Source organism: Leopardus geoffroyi, chromosome B1 (assembly GCF_018350155.1).
Source record: "Leopardus geoffroyi isolate Oge1 chromosome B1, O.geoffroyi_Oge1_pat1.0, whole genome shotgun sequence".
In the NCBI taxonomy this organism is placed as follows: domain Eukaryota; kingdom Metazoa; phylum Chordata; class Mammalia; order Carnivora; family Felidae; genus Leopardus; species Leopardus geoffroyi.
The window spans coordinates 177,610-202,439 of NC_059327.1; the positions used below are offsets into that span (position 1 = coordinate 177,610).

At 47.1% G+C, this 24,830-nt stretch overlaps 1 protein-coding gene and 1 long non-coding RNA gene across 2 annotated transcripts in view; both read right to left on the reverse strand.

The window, feature by feature from the left end:
• Positions 1-20,886, reverse strand: part of LOC123583994 (testis development related protein) — a 39,592-nt gene extending 18,706 nt beyond the window's left edge. Inside the window, exons 1-2 of the mRNA XM_045451262.1 lie at positions 20,869-20,886; positions 20,480-20,672 (exon numbers count right to left, since the gene is read on the reverse strand). Coding sequence (XP_045307218.1) covers positions 20,480-20,587 — 108 coding nt within the window. The 5' untranslated portion in view covers positions 20,588-20,672; positions 20,869-20,886. The remainder of the gene's footprint in view (positions 1-20,479; positions 20,673-20,868) is intronic.
• On the reverse strand, positions 18,765-20,472 carry LOC123583999. The gene is made up of 2 exons (XR_006705100.1): positions 20,040-20,472; positions 18,765-19,838 (listed from the first exon to the last, which is right to left on the reverse strand). It is a non-coding gene; the product is annotated as an uncharacterized LOC123583999 (long non-coding RNA).
• Positions 20,887-24,830: the final 3,944 nt, after the last annotated feature.

Here is a 24,830-nt window from a genome sequence, read left to right on the forward strand (position 1 = left end):
CAGCAGTGGAGGCGAGGAGGCCGTGGAGTATCACATCCAAAGCACCGGCAACAGCTGCTGTCGAACAAAAATCCTTACCCATTAAAGCTATCTTTCAGAAAGAAAGATGAAATCGAGACTTCCCTAGATAAACAAGTTTGAAAGAATGTGTTGCCTTACGAGAAGCACTACAGGAAGCCCCTTGGGCTAAGAGCAAGTAACACAGTGAGCAGATCCGCAGGGAACACAAAGAACATGGTAAGGAGATGAGGTCATTTCATATAAAACACAGTATAAGGCCTCCTTTCTTGCCTTCTTATAATTAACTTAAAAAAGTATATAATACAATATGTATATAATACAATGTTGGGCCCACAACATCTACAAATATAATGCATGTGTAATGTATTTGCCAGTAACGACATAAAGAAGTGAGTGGGAAGAAAAGTGTACTGGACTAATTACTACAGACAGTAAGTGATAAACTAAAATGTTATGTGAGAAAATACAACGCAAAAGGGAACAGAAGAGAAATAGAGAAGCAAAAAAACCTGGGACACAGAACACAAAAAGTAAAATGTCAGATGTAAACCCCACATAGCGATACTATTACATGTAAGTGGATTAAATAATCAGTCAAAGACAGAGACTGCCATACTGAATTATAAAATCTGATCCTACTAAAGGGTGCCTACAGGAAACATACCCTAAATTCAAAGATACAGGAGACTGAAAGTAAAAGGAAGAGAGATCATAGAAACAAGCAACCACACACACACACACAAAGCTGGAGCAGTTCCATCAGTGAATAAGATAAACATTAAAATTTCAAAAGTTGCTACAGATAAAGAGAAATTTCATAATGACAAATGGATATGACAATTAAAGACATACAGACTCATACTAACAACAAAATGCAAAAGGAAAAACGGGGGCGCCTGGGTAGCTCAGTCAGTTGGGCGTCCGACTGTATTTCGGCTCAGGTCATGATCTCATGGTTTAAGAGTTCAAACCTAGTGCCGGGCTGTATGCTGACAGTGCAGAGCCTGCTTGGGATTCTTGCTTTGTGTGTGTGTGTGTGTGTGTGTGTGTGTGTGTGTGTGTGTCAAAATAAATAAATAAACTTAAAGTTTAAAAAAATAGGGGCGTCTGGGTGGCTCAGTCAGTTAAGTATCTGACTTTGGCTCAGGTCACGATCTCAGTTTGTGGGTTTGAGCCTCACGTCGGGCTCTGTGCTAACAGCTCAGAGCCTGGAGCCTGCTTCGGATTCTGTGTCTCCCTCTCTCTCTGCCCCTCCCCTGCTTGCACTCTCTCTCTCAAAAATAAAATAAAACATTTTTTAAAAAGTAAAATAAAAAGGAAGCAAAACCAGACAGAAATAAAGGGAGAGTGAGATAAGCCAACAATGAAAGCTGTGCCACTATCAAACATGAACACCCCTACACATACAACAAGCCACAGGAGCAACAAAAACACTCCAACAACAGAGCACACTCTGAAGTGTGCAAAGAGCAGGGTACAGGAGGGAATGCACACCAGACCCAGAACAAACCTCCTTATATTTGTTAACAGGATGTACTCCTTCTGAGTAGGTTCTCTGACAACAGTGGTATGAGATCAGAAATCAACAGCAAGAAAACTCACAAATACTGGAAATTAAACAACACATTCCTAAACAACCACCGAGTCAAACAGGGACTGAAAAGGGAAACCAAAAATAGTTCGAAATAAATTACAGACAAGACACAACCTACCCAAACTCATGGGATTCAGTTAAGCAGTGCTTACAGGAAAATGTTTATCTTTAAATGTCTATATAAAGAACAAGGATTTCAAATCAATAATCTAAACTTCCACCTTAACACTGGAAAAACAAATAACCGAACACAAAGCAGAAGGAAAGAAATAAAAAAGATGAAAGCAGAAACCAATCAGAGAGAAGAAAATAACAGTTAACAAAAACAAAAGCTGGCTCTTTCAAAAGATCAACAAAATTGACAAATCTTTAGACTGACCAAAGGAAAAAGAGAGGAGACTCAAATTACTAGAATCAGTAATGAAAGAGGAGACATTATTATTGACTTTACAAAAAAAAGGATAATAGGGATGCTTGGGTGGGCTCAGTCAGTTAAGTTGAGGCTTGATTTTAGCTCAGGTCATGATCTCAGGGTTTGTGAGTTCAAGCCCCGAGTCAGGCTCTGTGCTGTCAAGCACAGAGCCTGCTTAGGATTCTCTCTCTCCCTCTCTGTCTCCACCCCTCCCCCATTCACAGTCTCTTGTGCGCTCTCTCAAAATGAATATTTTTAAAAAAAAACCTTAAAAAATGAGAAGAACTCTGAACAACTGTATGTCAACAAATTACATAGCACAAATCAAATTCCTACATAGACACACTACCAAAATGCACTCGAGAAAACAAAAAATCTGAATAGACTTCTAAAACAATCGGACAAATTGAATCAATAATCCAGAAGCTACCCTAAAAGAAAGGCACAGGCTCAGATGTCTTCACCACCGAATCCTACCAAACACTTAAAAGAATAAATATCATTTATTCACAAATTCTTCCAAAGTGTGTAAGAGGAAGAAACACTTCCTAACTCATTTTCTTTTTTTTTTTTTACTTTTACTTTTATTTTTTATTTTTTTAAATTTACATCCAAATTAGTTAGCATTTAGTGCAACAATGATTTCAGGAGTAGATTCCTTAGTGCCCCATCCCCATTTAGCCCATCCCCCTCCCACAACCCCTCCAGTAACCCTCAGTTTGTTCTCCATATTTAGGAGTCTCTTCTGTTTTGTCCCCCTCCCTGTTTTTATATTATTTCTGTTTCCCTTATGTTCATCTGTTTTGTCTCTTAAAGCCCTCATATGAGTGAAGTCATGTGATTTTTGTCTTTCTCTAATTTCACTTAGCATAATACCCTCCAGTTCCATCCACATAGTTGCAAATGGCAAGATTTCATTCTTTTTGATTGCCGAGTAATGCTCCATTGTATGTATCTACCACATCTTCCTTATCCATTCATCCATCAATGGACGTTTAGGCTCTTTCCATACTTTGGCTATTGTTGATAGTGCTGCTCTGAACATGGGGGTGCATGTGTCCCTTTGAAACAGCACACCTGGATCCCTTGGATAAATGCCTAGTAGTGCAATTGCTGGGTCGTAGGGTAGTTCTATTTTTAGTTTTTTGAGGAACCTCCATACTATTTTCCAGAGTGGCTGCACCAGCTTGCATTCCCATCCTAACTCATTTTCTAACAGAAATATTACCCTCATACCAAAACCAGACAAATACATTAAGAAAAGGAAATAGACCAGTATCTCATACAAATATAAACAAAAAAATCATCAACAGAATACTAGCAAACTAAATCCAGCAAAAATTAAAAAGCATTGTGCACCATAGCTCAGTGGGAATTATCCCAGGAATGCAAGGTTGGTTCAACATTTGAAAATCAATAATATAATAAAAATCATTTCATGAAAATAAATAACAAAAATCACATAATCATCTCAATAGAGAAGAAAAAACATTGGACAAAATCAACACCTTTTCATGATAAAAATATTCAAGTAGCAGCTCTCCCCTGGTAGAGGGCTATAGACTATTTCTACTTTTTTCCTTATATATGTGTGTATTTATTTTATATAAATGCCCTACCTAAAACACGTGTAACTTTTCTAATCAGAAATTAGTTCAAGACTGGGCAGCTCTTGATCTCAGCTCAGGTCACGATCTCGCAGTTCCTGGGATCGAGACCCATACTGGGCTCTGTGCTGACGGTGCGGAGCCTGCTTGGGATTCTCTCTCTCTGCCCCTCCTCTACTCACATGCACTCTCATTTTCTCTCTCAGAAAAATAAATTTTAAAAATTGTCTAAGAATACACTATTTTTAAGTGTTTTTCAGACCCATTTTAATGTATCATTAGCACAAAGTCTGTTATTCTGACCTACTGTCTAATGTTAAGCACATAAATTGGAAGTGGTCCATTCAAGTTTAAGTACAATTTGCATACATAATTACAATAAAACTCACCGTAGTCTCTAAGTATGGCAGCAATACATTTTAAGTGATTGCTCTAGTTTTTTTCTTTTTTAAAAAGGACTTTCTCAATTTGACAATAGGCACCTAAGAAAAACCCACAGGGAATATCATACTAAGCGGTTAAATATTAAAAGCTTTTCCCCTGAGCTCAAGAACGAACAAGGATGCCAATCGTGCCGCTCTGATTTAAGACCGTGTTGAAGGAGCCAACATGGCAACAGGAAAAAATGAAATAAAAAGCAACCAGGTTGGAAAGGAAGAGGTACAACTAGCTCTCTTTGCAACAACATCATCTTTTACATAGAAAATCATAAGGAATCCACCAAAAACCCATTACAACTAATAAAGAATTCAACAAGTTGAGAGAACACATGATCAATATACAAAGATCAGTTGTGTTCCTATACACCAGCAATGATCAAAAAAAGAAATTAAGAAAACCATCCCATTTAAAAACACATCAAAAGGAATACTTAGAAATAAATTTTATAAAAGGTGAAAATTTATTTCCTGAAAACTACAAAATATTACTAAAATAAAGTTTTAAAATATTTGAATAAATGGAAAATCATACCATGTTCATGGATCACAAGACATAACATTGTCATGATAGCAGTGTCCCCAAACTGAGCTATAGGTTCAATCCAATCCTTTATCACAATCCTACCTGACTTCTTTGTAGAAAATGATAAGGCTATTCTAAAACGTATATGGAATCACAAGAGATTCCAAATGGTCAAAACAATGTTTAAAAAAAAAAAAAAAAAGTAGAAGCACTCACAAAAAAACTTACCACAAAGCACCCACACAAAGAACAAACTGACAGCTGCCAGAGGGAAAGGGACAGTGTGACAGGCAAAGTGGATGAAGAGGAGTGGGAGGTACAGGCTTCCAGGTATAGGATGAGGAAGTCCTGGGGATGAAAGACACACCAGAGGGAATAGTCAGTGGTGGTGTAACAGTGCTATACGGTGACAGAGAGCAGATACACTTGTGGTGAGTGCAGCATAATATGTAAAGAAGTTGAACTACAATGTCATACACCTGAAACTAACATAACATTATGTGTCAATGACATTCAAATAAAAAAAATATTTTTAAAAAGAACTCACTACAAAGCAATGGTAATCAAGACAGTGCAGCACTGGCACATGAATAAGTAAATAGATGAATGGAAGAGAATCCAGAAACGAACCCATACATCTAAGGTCGACTGGTTTTTTTTGAAGGGAGCTAAGACCATGAAATAAGAAAAGAATAGTCTTTTTCAACAAATGATGCTGTGAATACTACATAGCCACAAGCAAAAAAATGAAACTGGACCCTTACCTCACACCATATACAAATATTAATTCAAAATGGATCAAAGATCTAAATGTAGGAACTAAAACTATAAAACTCTTAAAAGAAAACCCAGGGGTTAAATCTTTATGAGGTTGGATTTGGAAAAGGATTCTTAGCGAAGATATCAAGACCATGAGCAACAAAGGAAAACAAGAGATAAACTGGAGCTCATGCTAATTTTTAAAAACTGCCTCAAAGGACACTATCAAGAAAGCGAAGACAGCAGGAGAGGCGGGCCTCCATGCTTCTCTCCACCACACAGGAGCCATAGGAGACCTCCACCCTCAATGCCTCTGTAAATCACATACAACCAGCACGCTAGAGGAACTGGAGGGTGCTGTCCTCAGCGTTGCTCTAGATCAAACTTCTCCGTCCCAGTCCAGAGATCAGGATGCCTCTCAGAAACCTGTTGACTCCAGGATAACAGGTCACCTGTACGTGCGGCAGCACCAAGAACCAAGCCAGCCCATGACTGACAGGCCACATCAGCGAAACAGAACCTCAAGCCCTCTCCTCCTCCCTCCCCAGTCAACTCCGTTCCAAGTTCAATTCTTTCCCAGGTAACTCGGGCATAGGGAGTCTGGCTGCCTCCAAACACAATGAGAAACGTAAGTGTCCTCTTCCCAGTTCTACGAGAGGAGGCCCCACCAGCACCTGGGAACACATGCTAAGTGAGCCAATGTAATGTGCCCTCATAGCCTGATCCCCTCTCCCTCCAGGGCTCACACCAATGGGCAGGATAGTATTTGTTCCTGAGGAGGAAGAGCTACCTTACAAAAATGTTTTTTAAGTTTATTTATTTGGAGAGAGAGAAAGAGAGCACAAGCGGGCGAGAGGCAGAGAGGAGACCAAATCCCAAGCAGGCTCTACACCATCAATGCAGAGCTCAGCGTGGGGCTTGAACCCTCAAACTGTGAGCTCATGACAGGAGTCGAGATCAAGAGTCAGACACTTCCCGAGTGCGCCACCCAGAAGCCCCTTAAAATTAAGCTTCTCGTTTGGTAAGATGAAGGAACTGAACTTTGATGGAATTTACCCAAAAAGAAAAAGCTATAGAAGGAAGAGTTTTACAATTCAGAATTTATTATGCTTTAGCTACTAACTCTGAGTGAAGATCATAAATACCGGGGATTCGGTCAGGTTTCAGGGCCTCACGGAGCAGGACGTTAGGAGGGCCTCCTGAGTCCACATTGCCTGGGACAGTCCTTCCCTTCTTCACCCTGACTTCCAGTACCTTTGTGAGCTAGGACTTTTAAATGCTCATTTATCGATCTCTGGGACAGCAAAACAACAAACAACAAAAAACAAAAACAAAATTGTGTCTGTAATACTATGAAGTCTCTCTGAATACAACTAGTATAAAATGTTGTGTATATTAGCATGCTTAAAGTCCCATCAAAACAAACTAGCCGGCAAAGCCCACGGTCAGCAAGAACACACAGCAGCTCTCCAGCACAATTACTCAGTAACGTTCTGTAAGTTCTAATCAATACAAGGCATAAAACAGAAACGAGTTAAAACTACTGGAAAGGAAATTATATTTATTATTATTTAGACTAGAGAACAAGAAAATGGCAAAGCATCAAATGAGCCATTAGACCTAAGGAAATGGCTAAATATAAAAAAATTGCTTTATTGCTTTATTTCTAAGACAATAGAAAAAAAACCATTCACAAGGACTAAAACATCAGAAATATTCAGAAAAAAAAGTTACGTGTTGCCTTCGTAAACTATATTAAAAAGAAGATTTGAATACATGAGGATTATAAAATCATTACTGGAATGGCAAATGACAGTAGAAATCTTCTCTCTTCTTGCATTACTCTACGTGTCTGGTAGGGTGATCTCCTAATGGGGCGAGGACGGGATCCGCTGTAGGTCCCAAGTCATCCAGGCCTCTGAAGGCTCAGATCCAAGGGCACTGCTTTCCCCCAAGGCCCCCAGACACAGTGAGCTCCTGTCAGTGCCACACTAGGGCACAGCCCTCAGGGGTGTGGAAGACAAGAACACAGATAAAAATTCAAGAGGATGAGAGGAAAATCCATACCCCAAAATATTTGCAAAAGACAAACCTGATCAAGGACCACTGTCCAAAATATATAAAGAATTCTTAAAACTCAACAGTAAGAAAATGAAAACCGAACTTAAAAATGGGTCCAAAAGACTTACACAAACACCTCATCAAAGAAAATATACAGGCTAAAACCGAAGGGGTGAATTCCTATTTGTCATACAAAAACAGGTCTGTTTTCCACTTTTTTTGTTGTTTATTTATTTGAAAGAGAAAGCATGAGCAGGGGAGAGGGGCAGAGGGAGACACAGAGACAGAGAGAGAGAGAGGATGAATCCCAAGCAGACTCCACGCTCAGCACAGAGCCCGACATGGGGCCTGATCCCAAGAAACGTGAGATCATGACCTGAGCTGAAACCGAGGCAGATGCTGAACCCACTGAGCCACCCAGGCGCCCCTGTCCTCCACTTCCGTGAGCAAACGCGGTAACGTGGAACATGGCTGTATCTGGCATCCGGTCTTAGGGAAGCCGTCTAGGCTCATCAAAAGCAGAGGGTACGTGGTACATTGATTTCGGAAAAAAAACTAAGCAGTAACTAAAGATATACAGATGGTGAATGAACGCAGGAAAAGATCAAGTATCGTACGTCATCAAGGAACTGAAATGACAGCAACGAGACACCATTATACAACCGTCACAACGGCCAAAATGCAAAACACTCTGACGCCACCAAGTGCTGACAAAGACGTGCAGAAACAGGAACTCTCACTCAGTGTGACGTGGGAACAAAGGCAGAGGGAAGTGGCAGGTAGAAGGAAACGTCCTTATAACCTGCAGCCCATTGACAGACACTGGAGGCAGGCAGAGTTTCTCCAGGACTCCCTCCTGACCTAATGCTAAGGCTTGGCTGGAGGGAAAAACCTTAGCCTGACTACGGCCAGGCCTCCAGTATCCGGGAGTCTTTAGCATATGACAGTCTCACTGGAAACCTCCCCTGGACCTCACCTCTCCCAGCCCCAGGGTATACAACCAGTCTCTCCTCAGGGTCCCAGCACCGCTCTTCCGGCCCATAGTCCTGCCCCTGGGCTTCCATAAAATCACTTTCTGCACCGAAAACATCTTCGAGAATTCTTTCTTGGCCATTGGCTCTGGACCCCACAGACCCCACTGTCACCCCCAAAAGACCTCATCAGTTTCAGTAGAGAGTAAGTGGCATGAAAAGAGGGTGAAAGAACAAATTTTTAATGGATTTAAAACAACCGGTAATGTATTGGGGGGGGGGGGGAGTTAAATCCTTATTTATACAACAGACAGGAAAATAAAGTCCACAGAGGTGAAAGACTTACTCCTTTTAAATGAAGCCATAAAGGAACTGGAAGAAACCTGATTTCAAGGAAGGAAATGCCTTTCTAAGCATAAAAGCAAGAAGGAAAAAACAAAAAGAAATAGAGATTTTATCACTTTCAAAGTGCTTAAAGAAATCATTTACCTATCTTGATAAAATGTGTAATTTGAAATCCATGCGTATTTATAACACATCAAATATTGGGTGTGGTAGACTAAAAAATATTTGGTCTCTGTCCCAGTTTCCTGGCACAAAGCTTCCCGGGAATTTACAACCTTTTGTATGCCGATGCAGGGCTGGAGAGGGGGCCAGGGAGCCCCGGTGTGGGGCTGGCCACCAGAAAAGCCAACCCCTGCAGCACTCGCAGCCCCCCCTTCCCTTCCCCTGACCTCTGGGTAGGAGGGCCCTGGAAACTGGCTAGTGGTTTAACTGACCAGGCCCCAGGAACAGAACCTCCCTAAAATCTCCTAAATGACAGGGCTCTGGGAGACTCCAGGGTGGTGACCACATTCCCGTGCTAGGAGGCCGGCCTGTCCACAGGGGGCAAGGTATCTCTGGACCCCCGCCCCCCACCGCCCCTGCAACATACACGCACCCTGCCCGTGCACCTCTTCCCTGTGCTTGTTCCTGAGTTCTACCCCTAATAATGAATAAGCGTGAATAAGTTTACTTAAATATAAATAGAATAAGACACGTGCACCTGTATCCTCACTGCATCGTTACTTACAATAGTCAAGCTACAGAAGCAGCCCAAGTGTCCACTGATTGATGAACACATAAAGGAGATATCGTGCATGTACACACACATACACAGGAATATCATTCAGCTATTTAAAAAAAAACAATGAAATCTCACCAGTTCCAACAACATGGATGAACTATAGCATATTACACTAAGTGAGATAAGTCAGAGAACAAATACCATAGGATTTTACCTCTACGTGGAATCTAAAAAAAAAAAAAAAGAACAAACAAACAAAACAAAAACAGACTCCTAGATACAAAGAACTATCTGGTGGTTGGGGGGGGGAGTGGGGGGGCATGAGCAAAACAGGGGAAGGGATAAAAGGTACAGACTTCCAGTTATAGATTAACTAAGAGGACAGCACAGGGGATACAGCCAGTAACACTGTAACAACTCCGCACGGTGACAGCTGGGAGCTCCATTCACAGTGGGGGTCACTTCCCAACGCACAGAAAGGTTCCATCAGTATACGGTACACCAGAAACTAGTGTCATATTTTATATCGACTGCACGTCAATAAAATATAAATAGAGGTTAGCAAACAATGGCCCACAGACCAACCCAGGTGTTTTTATACATAAAGTTTCACTGGAACACCCACACTCATTCGTTTACATATTCAGTGGCTGTCTGTCTGCCACAAGGGCAAAGCTGAGAAGTGACCGAGACCATCTTGCCCACAGACAAGCTTAAACTATTTACTATGTGCCCGTTACAGTAAGGGAGGGTTCGGGACACAGAATGACTATTTGCTTCAGGTCACGAAATTCTAGAAACACCTGGGACCCAGATCTGATCTGCCTGCCCACTCTTGGACGGGGACTTTGTCAACACACCTCGCTACCCACTCCCTTTTCCCCGGTTCCAACTTACGGACCGATGGAATTCGGGCCTCTGAACGGAGCCGCTGCCGCAGATTTCCCAGAGTGCTACCAAAGATGAGCACTCGGCCTCTGCCCCTCATCACGTCACCTGCCAGACTCTTCAGTCTGAGGTCAGACGTGCCCCCTACCGCCCCCAAAGCCACAGGTGACATCTCTGTCCTGCTCCCTCCAGCTGCCCTCCAGCCCTTGACCCTCACCTCCCAAGGCACAGGCTCACTGACCAGCTCACTCCCCTTCAATCTAAAATTCAGGCTCTGATTTCGCATCTGAACAGCTACGCTGGAATCCTTCCTGTTTATCCGCACCCCGCCCGCACTCTCCCCTCCGGAGACATGTATTCTTTGTAAAGTATCGTGACTGTTTGTCTAAACTCCTGCACGAGGCTTCGGCAGCCCTCCCCCCCTCCCTCCCTCGTACACACCTCCCGTGCCAACTAACCGGCACTGGGGGGCCTCGGTCAGTACCCTCAGGCCAGAGGAATTCCTACCCTCCTACTCAAACAACGCAGTGAGTAATGAAGTGAGGAGAGGGGTGGATGCAGAAGAGTGTGGGTGTCTGTGACAGTTCTCTTCCCACCCTGTTCCAGCACTTTCCACCAGAGAGGGCCGCTTACCCCCACACAACACTTCTATCAGTACACTCGTTATTACAAACCATCAGGACAGCAAAAAGTAAAACTATACTATGAGGTTTGCTACGTTGGAATTTGAGCCAGAACACAATTTCATCAGTTCCTAGGCACTGATCTCTGAAGCCCTAAAATTTTTTTATGTGAAATACCAATATTTGGGAGAGGGGAAGGGAAAAATATATCAGTATTTGCAAAATTAAAAATGATATCACAAGTTTATGATACCCTAATAAGGTAAGAGAAACAGTGTAGCAAACAAATATAAACTTGGGGTGCCTGGCAGGCTCCGTCTGTAGAGCAAGCAGCTCTGAATCTCAGGGTCATGAGTTCAAGCCCCATGTTGAGCATGGAACCTACTCAAAAAAAATATATATACATGTATATATACGCATATAAGTATACATATACATGGACACAAATATCTGTACACACACACACACAGAGGAATCAGCACTCAAATTCCTGTCAGTGACTACATAACTCCACACGAGTTTCCTCAAACGTAAAATGTTGTGGATTGTCATCATTTGAGGTAGGGCTGCGGTAAAAGTGGCCTTGAACACTGAAATTAGCAGCTACTCATCCCTGTTCTTGGGGGAAATACAGGGCCAGGTTTCTGTGAGCCTCTGGCCACATCGCCATCGATCAATCACTACATAACCTTGTTTTATGTATTTCTGTGTAAAGACCTCTTATTTAATATATCTTGATTCATTACCACTGAGCTAACAGCCCACACACGGTAACCCACGCCTGGGCAAAAGCTTACTTCACATGTGTTTTCTCTGTAAGGCACGTCACGGCCTTCTTGCCCTCAGGAACATCAGACGGCGCTTTAGGGCTAAGCAAACTCACCAACAAAAAATAAACACGAAAACGAGCCACCAAAAAGACTGCAGAAAGGACACCTGTTAGCAGTGCGAGCGCTGGACCAAGAAGGCAGAGCAGCGCCCGGTCAGCCTCTGCGTGTGCGCAGGACACGGCCATGACAGCCGGGACTGGCGCTGGGGGCCCGAATACCGTTCAGTGAGGAGGGGAGTCTGCAAATAACAAGGGCTGCCTGTGCCCACTTCTCAGGGCCACTGTGAGGATCTGCAGCGACACGTGTTAAGTCTCACCGCAGTGTCTGGCACACGGTGGGAACCGAGACAGGGTCACTTACTTTAGAAACCATCCCTACTGAGGAAGGAACCCCACTTACTATACATCACAGCAAGCACTCACAAGACGATTCAAAGTACCTTTCAAACAGCAGCACCAATTCGTATCAGCCACTCCGTTCCGACGATAAGAATTCTGCACAGAATGACGCACTCCCGTCTACTCCGTTAGGTTTCTTCCCTTAACAGACACCTGTTACCGTCGCGCAAGGTGAAAAGCCCACATCAGGGCCCCCGGGACAGGTGCTGCCTGTTCCCCTCCTACCCTGCTGGGGTCCCTCGTCCATTTCTGAGATGGACAGAAGTGAGAAGAGCCAGTCTTTCCTCAGACTAGACTTCTGGGAGAAGAAACTCTGTTATCTGACCATCCACAGCTCTCAGACCAAGAAGAACTCCCTCGATGTGGGATGCATGACCAGACAGGGAAACAACAGTCTACAAAACGCTCGTCGCTGTCCCTCGTCTGGATCTCGATTGGTTTTCAAATAACAGGTGAAGGCCCTCCTGAGTTTCATTTGGTCTTTGGCTTTTAATCCTATAACTGGGGCTGACGAGCCCCTATTCGTACACCCAAGCCCCAAACCCCAACCCCACACATAAGGCAAAGAAGGCCATGCTTCCCACCAGATGACCCAATAAAGGCAGGATAAATACCTCCCCACTGGCCTCGTGGGGTCACCTACCAAGGAAGGGCTCAGTGAGGTGAGATGCCCTCAGAGCAGGAGACGTAAGCGGGACTCTGTTCAGTGACTTCCGGTCTGTCATGGAAACCCGCACCGTCTGACGCAAATATGACAAGGAGTGGCGGTTTTTCCAGAATATTCCGAGGCATGCTGCCTTAGGCTCTAGTAAAAACCAGTGAAAGTAAACTTATCAATCAGGATATTAAACTCCTGGAGTAACAATTTTCATCTGAATTCTTAACCTTAGCGTCTCCGGGTGAACATTATGCAGCAGTGTGCTGGGGCCTGGGAGAGACAGACATCGAGCACGCACGGCTCTGTCCTCACCTCGCTCACTGTGCCGAAGGACAGGGCCGTGGGCCTCATCCCGTGCCGGGCAGGCCAGGCACGCACAAGAACCCACAGACCCTCTCGGATGAGCCCACCTGAATCTGGGAGAGTTCTGGGGCTGCACTGGGCCTTCAAAACCCCAGCTAAACACAGTGAGGGTGCAGAGGACGGACACAGGCTAGCACAGCTGAGGAACTGCATTTCTAAGTATCTAAAGGTCTGTTTTTTGTAATGTTTGTTTATTTTGAGAGGGAGAGAAAGCATGAACACAGGGGAGGGGCAGAGTGAGAGGGGGAAGGGGGGGGGAGAGAGAGAGAGAGAGAGAGAGAGAGAGAGAGAGAGAGAGAATCCCAAGCAGGCTCTGCATTGTGTGGGGCTCGATCCCATAAACTGAACCAAAATCAAGGGTAGGATGTTTTATCAATTGAGTGACCCAGATGCCCCTAAATGTCAGCTTAAAAACAGATACTCAACTCAGCTATTGGAAAACTTTTCAGCGTGTTTGGAACAACCTGGATAAATGGTTTACTTTTTCAACTTAAATTTTATAGTATCTAAATATTTATCAAGTATTTCTGATGAAAAGTTAACATCCAAATTGAACATGCTGGTAAGTATAAAATGCATATCAGATTTCAAAGACTTAGTATGGGAAAGAAAAATCTCATTCACAAATTTTTATATTGTTTACATACTGATATAATTAATATTTTAGACACACGGTATTTTGAAAATTACACCAAAATTGATTTCACCTTTTTTTGAAAACTTTTTTAACATGGTTACTAGAAAAGTTTTGCATTATATTTCTGTTAAGGCAGCACCAAAGTGAAAGAATCCTCAACTCTTTTTTTAAGATGGGTTAACTCAGGGGCACCTGGGTGTTTCAGTAAGTTGAGCGCCCAACTCTAGATTTCCGCTCAGGTCATGATCTCACAGTTCGTGGGTTCTGGGTTCGAGTCCCACATGGAGCTCTGCACTGACAGAGCAGAGACTGCTTGGGATTCTCTCTCTCCCTCTCTCTCTGCCCTTCCCCCACTCTTGTGTGCACGCTCTCTACCTCAAAAATAGATAAACTTTAAAAGAATTTAAAACAATGAGTTAACCAAATGAATCTAGGGAGAGGGACTGCTTTACCTACAGCCTTTCTTCTCTTCCTTCTTTTCTAACTCTGCCTTTTCCTCCCCTTCCCACACATAATCCTCAGTTACTTGTATTTGACAAAAGTTAGCTCATGTGAGTGTCCAACATGTCAACCCTACAAAGAAGTATCTGCTTCCCCCAAAATGAATCGGTATCTAAAAATGAATCGGGGCGCCTGGGTGGCTCAGTCTGTTAAGCAGCCAACTGGAGCTCAGGTCATGATCTCGTGGTTCGTGGGTTCGAGCCCCACATCAGGCTCTGTGCTGACAACTCGGAGCCTGTCTTTTGGATCCTGTGTCTCCCTCTGTCTCTGCCCCTCCCCTGCTCTTGCTCTTATTCTCTCTAAGATAAACAAACATTAAAAAAATTAAAAGAATAAAAATGAAGCAGATCTTCTGAGGCTGGGCGACTCCTGTTTCTCCTTCCACGTCCAGTGAGAACACATCCTATTCTCGGATTCCCTCCCGACTTCGCTCTCTGCGCAGCATTTGTCAGTGGTGGTGTCCCTTGAAAACCCTGTGCCCACACCGTTCATTTCACAAGTACTGACTGACGCACACCAGCTAGGTGCCCGGCACCTTTGTTGGCATTAGGGACACAGCAGCAGACCGGAAGTCCTTTCTCTGTGGAGGTGCTGTCTAGCTTCTAGAGGGCTCTAGGAGACAGTAAAATGCAACGTCTCCATCGTGAGCACAAAGCCAGCCCTGTCAATCTGCGCCCCACCAGCTGCATTGATGTGCACAAGCCCATCCGAGTGCTAACAAACGTTCTCAGACCTGGAGGGAGGGGCAGATGAGCCTGACTGAGGCTTGGTCAAGAAGAGTCTTTTTTTTTTTTTGTTTTTAATATTTATTTATTTTCAGAGAGAGAGAAAGCAGGGCAGGGGCAGAGAGAGAGGGAGAGAGAGAATCTCGAGCAGGCTCTGCACTGTCAGCACAGAGCCCGACACGAGGCTCGATCCCAGAACCCATGAACTGTGAGATCATGACCTGAGCTGAAATCAGGAGTAGGGGGCTTAACCGACTCGGCCAGCCAGGAGTCCCCGCATGGAGAATCTCTGTCAGCACCCACTAGCTATATGGCCTTTCCAGATCACCTTCCTGCTGTGACTGGCCTCTCCATCTGGCAAACGTTCGCACTACCCATGTCAAGGCCTTAACACGACAGATGACAAATGCTGCTGTTACTGCACCCTTGTCCCGGTTTTTCGGTTCAAAAACAAAACTGGAGCTTGGCTGGGTCAAGTCGCTCGTACAAGGTCACCTGGCGAACAAACGGCAGAGCAAGACTCAAGCCAAGTGCGTCAGAAACCAGGGTCCAAATCTGAAGTAACAGGCTACATTTTCATGGAGATGCAATTACTCTGACTATAGCTCAACATCTCTGATGACGCGGTGGCAGGACTGGCGAGGAAGTTCTCACAAGCTACATAAGTTCTCTCTTACTTAGGCTTGTAAACAGATGAAAAGCTTTTTAATATTACCTATGAGAAAAATATTAAAACCCAATTAAGATGCCACTTTTCTGGGCTCCCGGTGGCTCAGTCACTTAAGTGTCGGATCCTCGGTTTCGGGTCACGTCAGGACCTCACGGTTCATGAGTCCACGCTGAACGCGCACAGCCTGCTTGGGATTCTCCCTTTCTCCCCCACTCTCTGCTCCTCCCCTGCTCACGCGCTCACTCTCGCTTTCTCTCTTTCAACATAAATAAATAAACGTAAAAAAAAAGATACCGCTTTTCACCCATCAGGTCTAAAAGTTTGCAAACACTGCACTATACCGTACCGACGCGCCTCTCGTGACAGGTTGGGCCACGCACGGCCGACCTGCATCCATGCGGCCTCTTTGGGAGAGCAGTTTGGAGACAGCCATCAAATCACAGACGCACATGCCCCCGGACTCAGTAGCTCTACTTTTAGAAATGTCACCTCAGACACGTGAAATGACTCATGCTGCGTGTTGTAACAGAAAGGGACTGGAAATAACCTCCTAAAGGTCATCCACAGAGGACTGCCTTCTTCAAAGTCAGCATAGCCAGGGGCGACAGGGTGGTTTAGGCGGTTAAGCACCTGACTTCGGCTCAGGTCATGATCTCAGAGTTGGTGAGTTTGAGTCCTACGTTGGGATCTCTGCTGTCAGCACAGAGCCTGGAGCCTGCTTCAGATCCTCTGTCCCCCCCTCTCTCTCTGCCCCTCCCCTGCTTGGTCGCTTGCTCTCTTGCTCTCCAAAACAAACACTTTTTAAAAGTAAACCTTTAAAATAAAATAAAGGCACTAACTTAAAGCTAGCTAAATCGCTTTGCAGCCCAGCTCAAAGCAACCCAAGAATGGTCTAAACTCCCACAGTGTAGTATCTCTCCGAGCCCCCCTCTCTGCTACTGCGTAAAACTGACAGGCAGGGATTTCAGAAAAGGCTCAGCCTCCATGTCCATCAGGAGCGCCTGGGTGGCTTGGTCGGTCAAGTGTCCAACTCTGGATTTCAGCTCAGGTCGTGATCCCAGGGTCCTGAGATCGAGCCCCATGTCAAGCCCCGACTCTGGGCATGGAGCCTGCTTAGGACTGATTCTCCCTCCCTCCCTCCTTCCCTCCCTCCCTCCCTCTCTCTCTCTCTCTCTCTCTTCCCCTCTGCCCCGCTGATGCACTCTCTAAGAAAAAAATGCAGCCTTAAAAATGAGATTGTTTTCAGCCACTGCACCTAAACAGGAAGTGCTCCACGAGACACACATTACTGAGGGAACAATTCAAGATGCAGAAAGATGTTTACAGTAGGAAATGTGTTTGTGTGTGTGCACAAATATTTCCCATGGATAGCTATACGAAAAAAGTGACGATACTTCCTATGGGACGGTGGGAGGAAGAGCTAACATGGAATATGCAGAAATCTGTCCCTGTATGCACAGCGGGCTTTTAAAAATAAGCATTAGGCTCATCAAAGCTTGTCTCCCCTTGCTGGGATGAGCACTGGGTGTTCTATGCAGGGGAGACTCACCAGATTCTACTCCTGAAATCATTATCGCACTACATGCTAACTAACTTGGAGGGAAGCTAAAAAAAATACATTATTAAAAAAAGAAACTCGTCTCTCCTTATTAAATGACTGCACTCAAGAACTCGCTTTATAAACCTTAACTGTATTCTAATGCAAAACAGCCTGTTCAGGACAATAAAGGCCAAGGCGCAAAGAGCTGCTCAAAGTTTTTTTCTACGGTGTAAAAACTAACAGGCTTTACTCGACTCCAAGTACTGATTTTGAAGGCCTCAAATCTCAAACTTATTAAAACTTAACATTAAGCTATTGTTTTCTTTTTACACAAAACGCGGATTATAGCCGCATGACCTGATTTTCCAGAGAGGAATGCTAACGCCTTCTAGAGTGAGGCCAGCACTCCTAGCCCGCACTCTGCCACCCAGCAGCCGGGAAGAGCCTGCACCAGCTTCCTGCTCGGGAGACGCCCCGTCGTCCACAATCCCAGGCCCCGCGCCACCGACCCCAGGCCACCAACGGGCCCTCCCCCCCGCCCCCCACCCTGCCTCGATCCCCCAGTCCCTCCTGCCTGGGAATTCCCATGTTTGGAGGCAGAAGTTCTACAGTAGACTGGCCTTCAATTTTCACATTTCATTCTAAGAAGAGCTGGCTTTGGGACAAACCCTCCTGCAGGAACTAACTGTGGAGTGGGACTAACCCATCACGAGTAAACACGGCTCTGTCTTCTAGAGCAAAGAGTTTCCACACATCAAACCACACATACACTTGATAAAGTAACACAACAGCCCAGTCACCTCTCACCCCTAGAAGAGGACACGGGACAAAACCCAGGTGACTCTGGGTGTGGCCGTGACTTCTGAGATGCTACATGAAAGACACAATCCATGAAAAAAATAACTGACAACCTACATTAAAACCAAAAACTTCTAAACACAATGAAATAAAATAGAAAATTTCTGCTCTGTGAAAGACATTGGCCAGAGAGGACGACAAACCACAGACTAGGAGAAAATATTGGAGAAAGACATCTCTGATAAAGGACCATTATCCAAAATACACAAAGAACTCTTCAACACCGACAGTAAGAAACAAGTAACCCAGTGAAGAAATGGGGCAGAAGACCGGACACCTCACCAAAGATGTACGGCGGACAAAGGCACGTGACAAGACGCGCCACACCCCGTGTCATCAGGGAAACGCAAACTCAGACAAGGAGACGCCACCCACACCTGTGAGGACAGCCCAAACCCAGAGCACTGAGCACGCCAAGTGCTGGCGAACGACGACGCGGAGCAACGGAAGCTGTCCCTCTCCCGCTGTAGGTGACGCAGGGTGTCACAGCCACTCTGGAGGACAGTTCGGTGGTTTCTTACAAAACTGGACAACGTCTTACCCTACGACACAGCAATCCCACTCTTCGGTATTTAACCAAGTAAAACTTTATGTCCACACAAAAACATGCACCAAGGTATTTATAGCAAAGCATCTTTATTCATAAGCGCCCAAAGTTGGAAGTGACCAGCGCACCCTTCAGTAGGTAGAGATAAACGATACAAGCACACAACGAAAATCACCTAGGGCTAAAAAGAAATGCGCTCCCAAGCCACGAAGAGACACGGAGGAGCCTTGAACACATATGGCTACGTAAGAGAAGCCAGTGTGAAAAGGCTCCGTCCTGGAGGATTCTAACTGTATGACATTCTGGAAAAGACAAAGCCACGGACACAACAGAAAAGATCAGCGGTTGTAAGGGAGGGATGAATAAGTGGACCAGGGAGGTTTTCAGGGTAGTGTGCACGGTACTCTAATGGCGGATGCATTTCACGTTACATTCGTCAAAATCCATCGGACGCACCCCAGCCAGAATGAACTCCAATGCACGGCATGGACTCCGAGGTCACCAGATCACGCAGGCGTCAGCGCTGGATACTGACTGTAATAAAAGGGACCGGAGAGTGGGGGAGGGCCGAGCGTGTGTGGAGACAGGGAGCATATGCCAGCTCTGTCTTTTCCACTCAATTTTGCTGGGTACCTAAAGAATCAAGTTTACTAAAATAGAAAAAAAAAATACACTGTTAGCTAAGGTGACAATTCTGCAAGAAGAAAGAAAAGGGGTTTTACGATTAAGAGAAACGGGAGCAGAGAACATAGCAAGGTCAGCTTAAAGTTTTTGAGTTCCTCCAGAAAGAACGATACAGCAATAATTATTTCCAGTATAAACTAATTCTGCGGCCACTTAAAGCAACATGCAAATTCTCTTCGTTATGTTCAGGAGGGTTGCTGCTTAGAGCAACCGTAAAAGTTTGAAATGAAAAAAGTCAGACGGAGCGCGGGCGCTCCATGACCAGAAAGTAAATGATGCGAGAGCAGCTAACTAGGAAGCGAGCCAGGGGCTGCATGAGACCCTCTCCGGGCGGGGCGGGCACCCGACACCAGCAGCCGCCGGCACCAGCCCCTTCAGGTCGCAGGCCAGGAAGACACAGTCCCGAGAACGTTCCCAGGTCCTCAGAAGACAGATACAGATCGTCGTGAACTTCCACAACAGCTTTAACAGCAGCAGGAGTTTCCAAACATTTAACAAAAAAAAAAAAAAAAAAAAAAAGAAATTTTAGGACTACGTCATTAAAACAAAACAAAACAAAAAAACAAAACTGAATTTCTGACCTAAATTTCATGAGACAAGGAAGAGAACTATGCCCTGGAAAGGGGGGGAGGGGAACACATGTGTCACACACACAGGCCCCACCTGGGATCCTTTTAATTAAAAAATTCTAAACATTCCAAGCATATCTCCGAACTCGTAAGGCCAGCGGCTTTCGATCTTCCGCATGAAGGACACCTGCCCTCTTCCTCCAGGCAGGCAAAGGTTGAAGAGACGGAAATACCCACTTCGCCGCGACCCTGGGGCAGGCCCCCACCGCCCCCCACCGCCCAGCGCGGCGACGGCAGCCTCCACTCTGCAGGAAGGCCAGCGCGCCGGGACCGGGGTGCTCCGGGGTGTGCGCGCCCCGCGCCCTCCCGCCCGGGTGTTGCCCTGGGGTGCGGGTGGGCGGGCGGCGAGCACCACGGCACCGGGGCCCCCGGACTAGCCCCGGATCCGAACGGGCCGCACGCCTCTCCCTCCGCACTGCTCCGGCCTCGCGCGCGCGCCGCCGCCCCCCCCCCCCGCCCCGCCTCCTCCCCTACCTGCGCGGAGGCCGCGGAGGCGGCGGCGGGCGGCGGCCCCCCTTGCAGGCCGTCCTCGTCTTCGGGGGGCTCGTCCAGCAGCACCCGGCTCCGGCTCAGCTTCCACATGCTCCGAGGAGGCTCCGCGCTGCGTGCGTCGACGCGCGCCCCTCGTCGGCCGGCCCGCAGCGCGCGGACGTTCGGGCTGCGGCTCCTGCACGACCGGGACGCGGCGAGTGGGGCAGGGCGGGGCCGGGCGGCGGGGCCCGGCCCACCCCGCGGGGACCCGTCCCTCCCCGGGCCGCCTGAGCCCCCGCCCCCACCCCGGGCCAGGCCCAGGTCCACTGGGCACCGGGCTCCCCGCACCCAACCAGGCGCCCCCACCCCTGCCCAGGCCGCTACCCGCCTACCCCCGCCGGCCTCCAACCCCTCCTTAAAGCCCCCCAACCGGAGGTCACCGCCCCCACCCCGGCCGAGGGCCCCGCCCCCGGGGGCCGGGCTCAGACCCCCAGGACCTAGCTCCCCCTCAGTCCAGCGAGGGTCCCGCCCCCTCCCCGCCCCCTCCGCAAGACCCCGCCCCTCGCAGCCTACGTGCCCCGGAGGTCTTCACCTCGGGCGCCCCCAAAACGACCAGCTTCATCCCGGGGTCATTCCTCCTGGCCCCCACTCATCTGGGACCGCTCCCGCTTAACTCCCACCCTGGTCCGACCGCCCACCCCCACCCCGGGTTGACATTCTTACTTCGGGGACCCCTCACCACCCTGTTTCATCCCGGCTACCCCCAGCCCTCACGGTCCCTTCTCAACCCGGGTCCTCCCTCAACCCGGGACCCCTTCACCCCGGCCCCCTCACCCCTGGCCAGACCGTCCCCCAGCCCAGGCTGGCCTCCTCACCCCTCCCCGCACCCCTGATCTCGGCCCCCCTCACAGCCCGCACTCCTCACCCCTACCCCGTCTCCCACCCCGGGCCGACCCCTCACCCCGAGTTGACCCCCTTACCCTAGGACCCCCCACTCCGGGCCTCCCCTTCACCCCGAGCCCACCCCCTAGTCCCCGGAACCCCAACCCAGTCAGACCCCTCACCCCGGCCGTGGGGCGCGGCCAGGTCCGCCGGGCGGCGGCGCGGGGGCGGGGCCCCGGCGGCCGGCCTGCGGTCACCAAGGCAACGGCCGCCGGACGCGGGGCGGGCGCAGTGCGCATGCCCACCGCCCTCTGCCCGCCGGGCTTCCGCCCCCAAAAGGAAAGGCGGCGCGCGCGCTGCAGTGACCCCTGCGGGAGGACTCGGCCCCGGGGCGACCGCTGTGGACTTAGGGGCCCGGGGTCACAGGTGCCCCGGGGCGCGGCCGCGCCCAGGATTCGGCACGCGCGCAGGCCCACCCGGCGGCTCCAGTGACCTGCCTGCCCCCGCACCCACCCCATTCTGGCTCCGGCAGGTGCGCGCGGCCGCAGGTGCGCGCGGCCAGGCTAGCGGGGTCTGAGAGCCAACTGAAGCAGACCGCTGTGTGCGGGCGCAGGAGGGTACAGGAGGGGGCGGCTTTGGAGGGATCCGTGCTGGGAGAGGTCCGGAAAAAGGCAGCAGAGTCAGCTAGACGTCTAGTAGCCTGGTCAGAGTCAAACAGCCCCTAGCCACTTTGGAACCCGCACAGGCCTTGGAGCAGCGCTCTGGGCCTCAGCTGACCTGCGTCAACACTGGCCCCTCGCGTTCACGAAGCCTGACTAGTCAGTGCTGCAGTTCTGGGGCAAAAGAATGTGCAAATGATTTTCAGGGTTTCCTGACTATTGACAAACAAGAGGTGTGGATGTGCCAGACAGGGTGCAGGCTACAGACAACCACCTGACGGTACTTTTACAGGCATCTCGACAGTCTAAAAAGTAACACTTTTTCTAAGCCAAGATAGGTCACAGTCATAAGGAGTGTGACAGAACCCCCGCCTGGACCCCAACCTGGAGAGTCAGAGGACCCATTTGAAGCTGAGGAGTCCTTGCCCCTCCCATAAAGTCAGAAATCGGAGAGACACTTCACACATCTCAGAGTACAAAATGACTTTTATTTCCTGTCTCTGGAAAGAGTCAAACAATAAAATATACTCCATTGCAATCACAGAAGTGCAAATTGAGATGTCCAGCTGTCAACGAGCGAGAGAGTATGATGCTAAATAAGTCATCAGAGAAAGACAGTTACCTTATGATCTCATATGTGGAATTTAAGAAACAAAACAAAGAAAAGAGACAAACCAAGAAACAGATTCTTAACTCCAGAGAACACGCTGCTGGTCACCAGAGAGCAGGTGGGTGGGGATGGGGAGACAGGTGATGCGGACAAAGGATGCACCTGTCGTGATGAGCACTGAGTAATGTACAGAATTATTCAATTTCAATATTATATGCCTGAAACTAACAACACTATGTTAATTATACTGGAATTAAAATTAAAAACTTAATTAAAAAGATACCCACCCATCAAAGTGGGTGTAATAAACATTTATAAAGACATATGTAGTGTTGGGAACAGTGTAGGAAAACCCTCATGGGCTGCTGGCAGCAGTGACAGTACAAAATTTTAGAAGGCAAGTTTGATCTATTTGCTAATAGCTATCAAAAGTTTAATGGGGCACCTAGGTGGCTCAGTTGGTTAAGCACTGCCTCTTGGTCTCAGCTCAGGTCTTGATCTCAAGGTCATGAGTTCAAGCGCTGTGTTGGGCTCCACACTGGGTGTGGAGCCTAAGTAAAAATAAATACATACATACATACATACGTACATAAATAAATAATTAATTAATATGCATACCCTCCTACCCAGCAAAGTAACTTGTATAGAGAAACTTTTTACTCTATGTGCTTCTATGTTGCTTGTGTTTTCACACTAAATATACATTCATATATTACTTGAATAATTTACAAATATATTTCATAAAAGGAATCCAGAACCGTAAACACTATCTTAAGCTTTGTAACTTTACTACTCTAAAAATAATAATATAATCAAGGGCATCTTTTGGCTCTTTCAGAAGTGATTTGCAGCATTCTTTTAAATGAAAAGAGGGTCTGAATCTGTCTTTGGGGAAGGTCTGCAGGAACCCTAAGAACAGACCCACTGGAGACAGGCATGCTGGCCCCTGTGGGGTTAGTGGTTAGGGTAGGGTCAGGGTTAGGGTTAGGGTCAGGGTTAGTGGTTAGGGTCAGGATCAGGGTGACGGTGATAGTGGTTAGGGTCAGGGTCAGGGTTAGGGTCAGGGTCTGGGTAAGGGTTAGGATTAGGGTGGGGGTTAGGGTCAGGGTCAGGTTTGGGGTAAGGGTTAGAGTTGGGGTCAGGGTTGGGGTAAGGGTCAGGGCCAGGGTTATGGTTGGGGTTGGGGTCAGGGTCAGGGTTGGGATAAGAATTAGGGTTTAGGGTTAGGATTAGGGTCAGGGTCATGGTTAACATCAGGGTCAGTGTTGGGGTAAGGGTCAGGGTTGTGTAAGGGTTAGTGTTAGGGTTGAGGTGAGGTTTAGTGTTAGGGTTAGGTGTAGGGTTGGGGTAAGAGTTAGGTTTAATGTTAGGGTTGGGGTAAGGGTTAGGGTTAGTGTTGAAGGGGCCCTGTTGCTGAGCAGCATAAGCCAAATTTTAAATAGCAGCCAGCTACCTGGAAAGCAAGACCATCTGGTAACCCAGAAATCCTCACATACTCCATCAGTCTCGAGGATCATGAGATAAATAGTCACACACACAGACTCGCACCTACCCACCCCCACCCCGAAAGATCTCTGGAGCCACCACACGCAAATATTTCCATCATGGAAAACAAGAGGACAGTACAGAATAACCAGTAGGTATCAAATTTAGGAACTCCTGCTTCCTTGACTAAATAAGAATGTTAAAATTTTACACACACACACACACACACACACACACACGCTTCTTCAAGCCAGGTCCAACCAGCTCGGCCTTTGGACTGGAAAGGCTGAAGAATGCAATATGCATAGACAATGTGGCAATGCTTATGGTATGAACTGTGAACACACTGCGAGTCTATACCCCAGGTCCCATGGGGTCCTGTCAAAATAAACAGACTCCAAGCACACACACTGATAAAAGTCAAACACCACACAGCAGAGGTTACAAAACAAAGCCAGGATCCAAACACAGTCCTTTCAAGGACACTACAAACAAAACGTGGAAAACCAAGTCAGAACACTTCAACAAATAACCCAGATCCTTTTATTCATGCAAGAGGGGCCTGTGCTCAGACCAGGGGCTTCCTTTCCGCGGTATAGCCACATTTCTTTGCTTTGAAAATCTTCACTCTAAGTTAAGCCGTAACCCCCTGCGAATCCAGGACAGTCTGGAAAAGAAGGCCAGACTTACTAAATAAAAAATGCTAAATTCCAGTTTA